The sequence below is a fragment of the Bidens hawaiensis genome, unplaced genomic scaffold (assembly GCF_021521415.1).
Source record: "Bidens hawaiensis isolate Kalapana, Puna unplaced genomic scaffold, B.hawaiensis_p1.1 tig00009070_1, whole genome shotgun sequence".
In the NCBI taxonomy this organism is placed as follows: Eukaryota; Viridiplantae; Streptophyta; class Magnoliopsida; order Asterales; family Asteraceae; genus Bidens; species Bidens hawaiensis.
Window position 1 is genome coordinate 285,764 of NW_027491665.1, and position 12,036 is coordinate 297,799.

General features: G+C 37.9%; 1 protein-coding gene and 1 pseudogene across 1 annotated transcript; both read right to left on the reverse strand.

Moving 5' to 3' along the window:
* Positions 1-1,094: 1,094 nt before the first annotated feature.
* Positions 1,095-1,676, reverse strand: LOC143530985 (ethylene-responsive transcription factor 11 pseudogene; annotated as a pseudogene).
* A 3,358-nt stretch (positions 1,677-5,034) lies between these two features.
* LOC143530986 (small ribosomal subunit protein bS20c-like) lies at positions 5,035-7,123 on the reverse strand. The gene is made up of 3 exons (XM_077026390.1): positions 6,879-7,123; positions 6,629-6,798; positions 5,035-5,414 (listed from the first exon to the last, which is right to left on the reverse strand). The coding sequence occupies exons 1-3, from the start codon at positions 7,036-7,038 to the stop codon at positions 5,175-5,177; spliced, it is 570 nt and encodes a 189-aa protein (XP_076882505.1). The 5' UTR covers positions 7,039-7,123; the 3' UTR covers positions 5,035-5,174.
* Between the last annotated feature and the right edge of the window lie 4,913 nt (positions 7,124-12,036).

A 12,036-nucleotide genomic window follows, 5' to 3' on the forward strand; every position in this document is an offset into this window, starting at 1 on the left:
TTTACTTATTTGCAAAATATTTGTGTAATGTTCGTTTTTTAATTCATGTAGTTCTAATGTAAATTGTTTTGTATTAATAATATATGATAATTGTGTTATTGATTGTATTTTGCTTAATATTTAAAGTTTTAAATTTTCATCAATTCTCGTGTAATACACGGGGCTCAAACTAGTACATTATATAATAAGACCTTCCGCATCAAGGCCATTCATAGCTTATGTGGAGAAAATTTGTGAGAAGAATGGAAAAGACAAGTGTTGTGGAGGTTGATGTGAAGTCTATCAATCCTTAAAGATCCTTCATCAAGGATGGTGAAGGATGGTGGTTTGTGTGTCCTCCATGTTGGTGATATGAAAATTATGAGGTTGTTTGTGTAGAATAAATATGTTATTGTTGTAGGCAAAAGTATTTGTGAAAAAAATAAATAGAAAGTTAACGTGACACGCTAACTAGGCTGTTTGTAGAGAAAATTACTTCTAACTAATGCAGACAGTCTAATATATATTCTACGGACATTTTCAAATAATAAAAACTTAAAAAGGGTGAGTGAATAAATATAAATATGCACAAGTGTTGAGTGAGGCAGAGGGCAACAGTCGAGTTGAATAATAACCATCGGATCAAACAGAATATTAATTTGACATAGAGATCCGTGTTGAAACTCAAATACCACAAACACAAACACAAACACCTTTTTCCTATTCTCCGACAGTCGCCGCAGCAGCCTGTTACTCCTCCTCCTCATCATCATCATCAACCCCACCGTGCGCCATTTAATTGTTTCCTCGTATCCCTAACCTAAACTAGACTCATAACTTAGAATCATAGATCACATAAACAAATATAAAATATATATTTAAATTCGGATAATCCTCTTATTACAAAAATAAATATCATCATCCTTTTAGCAGCAATATAACAAGTAACCAACCGTATGTACGTACAAATTCAACAACAAAATTTAACATTATCGATCAGCACATCAAAAAGTTATCATCAGGCCGCTTTTAAACATCATTTCCAACACTTTTTATCTTCTCTCTGTTAATACGTTAAATCTAACCTTAAAAAAAAACCCAAATAATAATAATATTCAAACAACTTCCGGCGGTGGAAAATTAAGATCCAGATCAAGCGTTAGCGGTTTCTCTTGCATCAACCGGTCAGCATCTCCGGCAACAGATCTTTCCGATCTAAATATATTAACCCGGCTATTAATATTATTATTCATATTCATTTGCGGGTGGTACATGAAGATGTTGATGCGGTTGTTATTGGCTACCGGAAACCCACCGGAGAGGGTAAGATCGAGGGCTTCCGGCGGCAGCGGCGCGGCGGCAGCGGTGTCGGGGAAGTTGGTTTTGGCTTTGACGCCGCGGAACTGACGGGCGGCGGAGTCGTAAGCACGGGCGGCTTGTTCGGCAGTGTCGAAAGTGCCGAGCCAGACGCGGCTTTTTTTGCCGGGGTCTCTGATTTCGGCAGCGTAACGGCCCCACGGACGCTTACGGACACCGCGGTAGCGTGTTTCTTTGGCGGCGGTGTTGGTGTTGGTGTTGGTGTTGGTCGGAGGCATTATTATTGGCATGTGGGTTAATGGTGGTAATGAGATAAAAGTGGAGGGTTGTGTTATTATGTAGGTGGGGGTGGAGGTGGAGGCGCCCTGTGTGTGTGACATATTTGGCTCCTACTCCGCGGCCTGGGGAACAGCTTTTACAACTCTTTACATGTGAATCTCAATTTATCATTTCATTTCGATTTACTTTGAATATTAACTTCTGCCTCTTTGCATTTAAGGACTTTTACTTTTTCAATACCTCCATCTTTCGTATTGGACAAACGCGTAGGATGTTTACATGTCTCGTTCATTCATTTATGTTAACGAACATCCATTCATGTTCTTTCTTGTGAATTTGCTCATGTGCGTTATTTTACATTTGTTTAAGTTTGTTCGTTTACATTATCTAATATATTCATTTAAATTTTTAAGACCCGTTACAACCTGATCTAGTGTTAATAGCCTTTTAGGTCCAACACATTGTTCTTCATGTTACTTTTAGCTTGTTTTAGCTCGGTTATGTACGAACATAAGCGAAAACGAATATGCTCAATTCTTAACGAATGAACGCGAACAAGAAAACGATAATCTTTTAATTATCATGCTATGTTGAAGTTGTTAAAGTTAAATGAACCACGTACTCGAACAAGAAAACTACGTTCATTTGCGAACTGTGTTCGATCATTCGTTTGGTTAATGTATGCGGTTCGTTTGCAAGCCTAGTTAGACTAATCAAGTTGTATTAAGTATGTCTTTATGATCCAGTTCAACCGGGTGAGATAAAGTACTTGATGAAATTTTTTGTGACGATTTTGGGAACCAATAGTGCATATATCTTTTATCGTCTCATGTTATCATTTAACATAGATTCTTTAACATAAAGTGAATGTGGAAAAGAATTACTCGGTAATATGTATTGGATTTTCTTAAGAAGTATTTTAGGATGTGTAAAACTAAGAACGATGTATGAAAAATATACCTTTTGATATCTTTCTACGCTACTAAGGAAAAATAAATATTTATTTAAGTATTCCAATATTAAAGTATAGTGCTTTAATAAGATTATTAAATAAAGAGTGATTTTGATTTTGTCTCAGATAGGAGTTGCGAGGGGCTATAATTAGAATTAGTGAATAGTTTGAGGAGTTGATAGGAAAGGTGAATGATTAAAAGAGGGTTGTTGACGACATAAGGCTTCTGATTGCGTGGGAATTAATAAGAAGTATGGACACACCACCGCGGGACCCGCTGCCCCTCATTTTAGACACACGGTCATGCTTGTTTTTGTACCTATTTATTTATTTATACATGTGTAAAATGTTAATTCCGAATATCCATGTATGAAATGAATTTTGTATACATACATACTACTTTCTTTCATAAATGCTAATACCCTGTTCAAGTATTTGATAAAGTTAATTTTAAAAACTTGGAACTTCTTTGTATTTTGTTTAATTAAATAATTTTATATTTCTAAACTATCGCTCTACAATTCTTTCAAGGGCGATGTCGTGGTAGACGTTGATACCCCTCTAAAGGTGGACATGAGCACATGGCTAGGGCCGGCTCTTGAGGTGTGTGACTCGCACCCTCGTCTGAGGCACGGTTTTAGTAGAGGGCACAAAATTTTTAAACATGTATTAGGTTTTTTAAACATTAACAATTGAAATTGGGCCAATAACTTGTGAAATAATGAGAAAAAGAGAAAGAAAAAAAGATACAACAAAGAAAAAAAAAACATTGCCAGAAAATTTTCTGATGGGTATGAAGTTGTAGCAGTATGTATGTTTTAGAGGAGGCAAGATCATTAATAATATTAATTTATTGTTAATTTTGTATTGTAATTTTGCACACTTTAATATCTTTTTCAACTTTTCTTATCTTTTTTAAGTACCACAAAGTTTTTTTTTTCCTTTTAAACAATACAATGTTAAAGTAAATTGTTAATTTTACTAATAATCATTTAGTCGTTAGTTATTAACGTATTTGATGTTATTATTATAATTTTGCTATATTTATTGTTATAACGTTATTATCGTTTAAAAAGTTAGTTTATATATTCGTTACTCGTTAGAGCATACGGGTCGTTTTGTTTTGGCTCAACCGAGGTACATAAGTTGTCAGAGACGACCCTGGACATGGCATTGAATTGATAGGGGCAGCGAGTAGTTGTGGGCGTGGAGCTAGGCGGGGAAGCGAATAGGAGGAAGTGATATGGAAATTGAGTTCTACGACAGTACGACTCGAGGTGGGTTGAGCTTGAAGTCTTGAAACAGGAAGATGTGAGGATGGAATAGGTAGGAATGTGAGATGGGGGTATTGGCTGGTGGGTTGGGATAGCACATTGACCCATTTAAATTAGACTGAAGTAGTCATACAATATTAATATTGGTCGGTGGATAAAACTAGCTAGTATAGGTTGTAGTGGACTGAAGGTGGAGTGCCACCACCCTAATTAACATAGTGCTGATAGTCACGTGAATTTTCCTTAATGAACATCGTACATAAATGAATAAAAATACGTATGTTGAGTACGCATGTATAGCATAATAACTAGTGAATTCTCCCGTTTGTTGTGTCAGGAATTCGTCATATACATAAAACAAAAAACAAAAGGCAGTCTTTACAACGGTATAAGACCTACTAAAATAAAAGCTACACATAAACGGTTGCGAGTTACAAAGTTATATTGTGATAGTAGTAAAAAAAACCGAAACTAGCTCGTATCGAAGCTAAAAACCATGAAACTCCGTGCTGATGTTGTTTAGACGGTATCGGGTCGGTAAAATGTAATGTGTGTTACAAAATACATAAGTTTATTTATAACGGTTTGATTATACAAAAGTTGTCTCGCGTAACCCAGAAAATGAAGTCGTGACATGCACAAAAGGATATCGACATGAAACTATAACCTTTCGTGCAAACTTGTGAACTTTCGTGTAACTTGTAAACTTACGTTTGAAATTTGTAACTTTCGAATTAAAGATGTAACTTTCGCAAAGATGGTGTTTCAAGCAATACACAATATCAATGATTTCACTTGTTTGTGAGAGATTGAATAGATATCAATTGTGAGAACTTAATCCAATTCGATTGACGACGATGAATCAGCGATTGACCAGTTTCAACAGCACTAATGAGCGCCGGTTGAGAGGCGCCGATAAACTAGTCATTTATTCATAATTTGACCAATAATTTTTTCTTTTATTTTTTTTCCATCATATACACATACTTTAAGCACGTTTAGAGACCTCAATATATATTAAAACTGAGTTAAAAATGGCACATAGAACAACCCAAAATAATACCAATACAACAATTTTGTGTACATAAATGTAACACAAATGAATCTAACTAAAAAGAAAACGGGCCAAATCCTTCTTACGGGTCATATATGCTGAAATTATCCCAAATTAAATTATTAAATAAAGCATGAAGACCGGGAAAAAAACACTGATAGCCATCAATGGACCAAACTAGTTATAACCTTAATATAAAACAAAGTAAAACAACAGAGATATAACACGGCTCAACAGCTTAAACATTGAGTATGAATTCTGCTCAAAAATTTCCTGCAAATACATAATCTACAATAGCACAGACGCCAAAGATAACGGCTCAAACAGTGGATGCAGCAGGTTCAGGTGCAGGTACATACCAGCCATGGTGAATCTCCACAGCTTTCTTTCTTCTCGCAAGGCGGGACTTCCTCCTGGCTCCAGTGTTCTTGTGCAATGTTCCTACTTGAATTGCTTTGTCAATCACAGAATAAGCCTCTGCAATCAGCTTTTCAATGCCAATAACTTCTTCCAGCTGTGCATCGGTCTTCTTTCTGAGTGCATCCAATTCTTCAAGAACCTATAAACATTCATACAACGTAGGTTAACTTGCACGCTAGATGATATTTATTGATGCAGCATTGTCCATAATGTGCAAAGTCGATTCGGTTATGGGGCTTAACCATAACTATAACTATATCCGAGCTTCGGTTACGGGATTATGGGTTGGTTTCAGTTAAGTTCAGTTAATTGTCCAATGTATTTTTTTTTTCCTTACTTCCAGTTGAAAATGGTTCGGTTATGGTGTTCCAAACTCAATCATGAAATTTCAAAGCTAGAATATGCCGGTTCCAGTCTTGGTTATGGTGTTTCAAGCTATGTCATAGACAGTTGCATATGGTTTTAAAAAATGGCGCCTAACACCGATAAATTGCCGATTAATCGATAATCCCCCCCCCTGGATTTAATTTCTGCAAATCAGTCAATGGTCAAGGTTGGTCAAAGTCGGTCCTAGGTGCCTAGGCGGACCTAATTGGCCAAGATTGGCATTTTCCGGGCAAATTCAGGTGATTTTAAGGCCAAAATCGGGGCAAAAAATTTAATTTCCGACCACAGCCCAGCGAATTCGGGCCAAAATGTGTGTGTGGGTGTATGTATATATATAAACTGAAAACTACATATAAAAATGTGTACAAAAATATAAAACTGAAAATTTAATATAAAATTTGCAATTTCAATTAATCCCTAATCCCTAGTCTGTACCCCCACCATTCGACTAACACCTAGCGATTACTACAACATTGCAGTTGCAGGATAAATTAAAATGTTCAAAACTGAAAATGAAGGTACAAAATTTGAAAAAAAACACACTACAAAGTCCGGTTCAGTATTGGTTAAAGCCAGTTCAAAAAGACACATTAACCATAACCAAGGTTGATTAATCATATTCACTTAACCATAACAGTCAGTTTTGTTCAGTTATGGTTAATTTTTCCAGTTAACGGTTCAGTTTTCGGTTACGATCATGGTTGTAAGAATCCCGACTAGGCTCCGATTAATCCCGCGATTAGTTGCCGATTAATCGCTATTTGATCAAACTCAGTCAAAATTGAAAATTCGGGATATATTTGTATATTTCAAAACCTACATACAAATTCAATCCAGTTAATCCCGACTAATCGTTACTCTTACCCCGCCGCCCAACTAGCGCCTAGCAAGTTATACAACACGGGTTACTGTTAGGTCAATCTATGTTAAACTGCATTCCAGTTAATATAGTTCTAAAATAGTTACCTTCTTCATTCGGGTTCTAATCTCAGACTTCCGAGCTTTATTATACAACCGCCTCTTTTCGGCTTGCCGAGCTCGTTTCGCAGCCGAATCCGCCTTCTTCCCTGCTTCACACACAATCAAAACCGGCCGACGCACTTGCCGTCCAACAATAGGGTTTACGGACACAAACCCTGTAAATTCAATCAATCAACTTCATTATCCGATAAATTAAAAGATGGGTTTTTGTATGTGAACCGTGAAGAGCACGTACCGGTGGAGAATGCGTTGATTGAAGTGTGGGCGGATGAGCTGAGAGGCTTGAAGGCGGTGGCTGACGGCCGTGAAGACGAGGATGAAGAAAGAGAGATGGATTGGAATCTGCAAGAGAGGTAGAGGCATTGAGCTGCTGCTGCTGTTGCTGTTGCCGCCATTGTTGTTATGGATTGTTGAAGGTTTGTTTGCAGGTTTTGTAAATGGAGTCTTATCTTATCCTGGAGAGGAGATAATATGAACAACAATTACAATAGTTTATTTTTTTAATTTTAATATTATGTAATTGAAAATATTTAAAAAAATTTTTTTTTACTGTTTAAGCCTAGCAAAAACGAGCTGATCTAGTCGGGTTTAATTTGATCAGAACATATAAACAAAATGAGGTGAGTGTAAGGAGAAAAAAGGGATTTTTTTTTTTGAAATAGTGTTAATTTGTTTTGTATCAAAATGTAAATTGAAGTAAGTTAAAAGACTGAAAAGAGAAGGTTTTAATAAAATATTATTTTGTTTCAAACAAAAACTGGTTATGAGCAACATGGGGGAGTCGTGTTAAAATTGGTCATTCTATAAAAATTACAAAATAGTTTCATCTGTTATTTTTTGTTACGACAACTAGTGATGATAATGTAGGTGTTGGTGGTGGAAGGCAAGGGTGGTGGTCGTAATGATGACATGATGATGTTCGTGACAAGTGGTAGTGTTCACATAAATGAAGGTTATGTGTACAATGACAATGGTGGGAAAACATAAGCGAGTATGGAGATGGTGTGAAGCAGTGGCAATGGAAGATGTGACATAGGCAGTAGTGGATGTGACAGTGGTGGCACATTGTGGCGATGGATACTAGGAGGTAGTGGTGGCGATGATTGAACAGCTGAGGTAGCAAACATAAGTGAGTGTGTGTTTACAGCAATGGTGGTGCGAATGATGGAGATGGTGGTGGTGTCAACGAAAATGAGAAAGTGACGCGACAAACAATGCTTGTGAGTTGTATTAGCTTACCTGTCTAATTTATTATCTATATTTCTCATGTTAAATATTTTATATGTCGACAATTACCTAATATACTAGTTTAATTTGCTTTTATATTTTATTGGTTATGAAAAATAAGAGTTAAGATGACGATTTAATGTTTTTTCTGTATCATATTATTTCCAATATTTTCAAAGTAAATTCAAGATATATGAAATTCATTTTAAAAAAAATAATGTCTTTTTAGTTTTGGTCTCGGAAAACACATGGAAATTGGAATGACCATAAAGTTCTAAATGATGAAATTCACGGGTTGCAAGTTTGCCATAATAGGCCAAGAATCAACAAAGTGGTGGATTGCACCTTAACTCCATTGGGCTTAGCTTGAAGTTTTGGGCTGACCGCTGATCAGTAAAAAAGATTAGAGAATCAGAGAAAAAGTCTGAAAATAAGATTAGAAATTTAGAATTACGTCACATCGTCAGATAAGATTAAGTGTATGTTTGGTTGGAAGTAATGGAACGAAGGGGGAATGGAATGGAAGAAGGAATTGAATGGAGAAAGGAATGAAATAGATCATTCTATTACTTTGTCTTGTTTGGTTAACCCATGTGAATCAATCAATCAATCAATCAATCATGCCCAGTAAAATCCCACTTGTGAGATGTAGGCACACCGTACCTCTATCCAAAGGAATAAAGAGGTGGCTTCCAGAGAGACCCTCGGCTCTAAGTACATGTGTATGAAGCAAATAAAGGAAAATAAAGCAAAATAAAGGAAATCAAAGTTTAACAGTTATATAAAAACTACTACTAACTATAATAATATTAATAATAAGATCACAGTTTAACAGCTATATAAAAGCTAATAATAATTATAATAATAATAATAATAATAATATATGTAAGGGAAATACCATTATGGTATGTGGCCTAAATAAGTTAAGTCTAAGCCCTAAGGTATTCAATTCTCTCTAAAAATCCTTAACTTTAATTCTACTTCTTCACGAATTCCTATCCTCAACCATGTCCTCGGAGAGGTTTAGGTCTATCAAATCATGCCTAATCCTCTCATCCCAAGTCAATTTCGGTCGTCCTCTACCCCTCCTCCCCTCTATAGTAATGTTTTCTACGGATCTAACAGGATTCGTCGTCTGTCTTCTCTTTACATGTCCAAACCATCTCAATCTCCACTCTCTTATCTTGTCTGCTATGTTCGCCACCCCTAATCTCTCGCGAAACACAACGTTTCTTATTCGGTCTAGCCTTGTGTGCCCACACATCCAACGTAGCATTCTCATTTCTGCTACCTCCATCTTCCGCACTTGTGCCTTCTTGATGGCCCAACAATCTGTTCCATATAGCATTGCAGGTCTAACTGCCACCCTATAGAATTTTCCCTTTAGTTTAGTCGGGAAACTCTTGTCGCACAATATACCTGTGGCTGCTTTCCATCTACACCATCCTACCTGAACTCGGTGGGTCACATCACTGTCTAATTCCCCATCGCTCTGTACAAAAGATCCTAAATACTTGAACTTCGTTACCTGCGGGACCACCTGCCCTTCAATTGTGATCTGTGTGTCTTCATTGTCGTTTATCCCACCAAAATCACAGTGGAGGTACTCCGTCTTAGATCGGCTAATCTTTAAACCTTTTGTCTCTAAGGTTGTTCGCCACTCCTCAAGCCTTATGTTTAAATCTTGTTTTTTCTCAGCAAGTAACACAATATCGTCTGCGAACATCATGCACCACGGGAGAGTCTCCTGAATCGACTTTGACAACTCATCCAAGACTACTGCAAAAAGAAACGGGCTCAACGCTGACCCCTGGTGAAGACCTACCTCTACAGGAAAGAAATCAGTATCCCCCACTGGCGCACGGACACTTGTTTCACTCCTGGTATACATATCCATAATTATCTCTATGTATTTCCTGGGCACTCTTCTACCCTACAAGCACTCCCAGAGCACCTGTCGTGGCACACTGTCGTAGGCCTTTTCTAGGTCAATAAACACCATATGTAGATCACGCTTCTTCTCCCTATACTTTTCCATTAATCTTCTTATAAGGTGTATTGCCTCTGTGGTGGAACGCCCCGGCATGAAGCCAAATTGGTTGACCGTAACCTGAGTTTCTCGTCTAAGTCTACCCTCAATCACTCTTTCCCATAGCTTCATAGTATGACTTAGTAGTTTGATTCCTCGGTAGTTACCACAACATTGGGCGTCTCCTTTGTTCTTATAGATAGGAACTACAACGCTGCTCCTCCACTGGTCTGGCATCTTACCTGATTTGAGAATACTATTGAACAGAGTAGTTAACCACATGACTCCTTCCTCCCCCAGACACTTCCACACCTCGATGGGTATGTTGTCTGGGCCAACCGCCTTAGACCTTCCCATCCTCCTAAGTGCATCCTTCACCTCTTCTCGTGTGATCCGACGGCAGTAGCAGTTATTCGATTGTTGTCGTTGAAAGTTTGTGTTGTCATGTTCTTCTTGGAAAGCTGTCCCATTGTTAAAAAGATTGTGGAAGTAGGTTTGCCATCTTAGCTTGATGTCCTGCTCCTTGACCAGTACATGCCCATCTGTATCCTTTATGAACTTCACCGGTCCTAGATCTTGCCTTCTACGCTCCCTGGCTTTGGCAATCTTAAACATAGCATGTTCCCCCTCTTTTGTTTCTAGACTTTCATACATCCATTTAAAGGCCGCCTTCTTTGCTTCCGCCACTGCCTTCTTCGCCTCTATCTTGGCCGTTTTGTAGTTGTCCTTCAATTCCACTCGCTCCTCCTTATTCGTGCACCTCATTATCTCCCTAAAACATCCTTGTTTGTCCCTTATCTTGTCTTGCACTGCGTCATTCCACCACCAAGACTCCTTATGCCCACTTGTCTTTCCTGTTGTGATCCCGAGAGTCTCCTTTGCTACTTGGATGATCTTTGTCTCCATAGCTTCCCATATATGAGTTGAGTCCCCATTTAGTCGAGCCCGCGTATGCATCATGAGTTTATCCTTAAACAGTAGGAGATTTTCATCCTTCAAATTTCCCCATCGAATTCTCGGTGTACCTTTCTTCTCTCGAACAGTCACCTTATTTCTGAAGGCTATATCTGTCACTAGTAGTCGATGTTGAGTCACAACTGCCTCCCCAGGTATGACTTTGCAGTCCTTCCACCAACGTCGGTCTCCTTGCCTCATCAAAAGGTAGTCAATTTGCGTGTCGCGTCCGCCACTGCTAAAAGTGATTAAATGAGAATCTTGTTTCCTAAAAAAAGAATTTATAATACCTAGGTCATGTGCCACCGCAAACTCTAGAAGATCTGTTCCGGTCTCATTCCTATCACCAAAACCGAAACCCCCATGAACGGCTTGAAAACCATCGTTAGCCTTACCAATATGTCCATTAAAATCACCTCCTATGCAAATCCTCTCCCCCCTAGGTATGCCCCCTACCACTGCGTCTAGGCAATCCCAAAATTCTCTCTTTTCCTGATCCCCTAGGCCTACATGAGGCGCGTAGGCGGAGACTACTGCCACTACTTCCTCTCCTAGTACTAATTTCAACACCATAATCCTGTCATTATGTCTTATCACCTCCACCACACTAGTGTGTATTTCCTTAGCCACTAGAAACCCCACTCCATTCCTAGCTCCATCAGACCCCGAGTACCACAACTTATACCCATTACACTCAGCCCCTCTATGTCCTTTCCACTTAGTCTCCTGGAGACATGCTATCTGAACCCTACGTCTTTTAAGCACATCTACCAATTATAGCAACTTACCATTTAATGTTCCTACATTCCAAGAAGCCAAACGTAATATACGCTCCCTATCTTTACTCTTTCCTACACCCCTCGTTTCAGGACATGGTCTCAAGTAATAGTCATGGTTCCTACGCTCTATGGTTGCAACTAATCACACAAACACAAGCAATAGAACACCAAATCAATAATAATAATAATAATAGTAACAAAAACTAATAATAATAATAATAATAATAATAATAATAATAGTGTGTAGCAATAACAATAATAGTCAAGAGATCTTAAAATGAAAATAAACTCCAAAGATCCGGATCACGTATGTTCTAATGATAATAATAATAATACTAATAATAATAATAATAATAGTGAGAAAGGAACGAGTATACCGTGAAGATGATGAAGGCAGATACAGC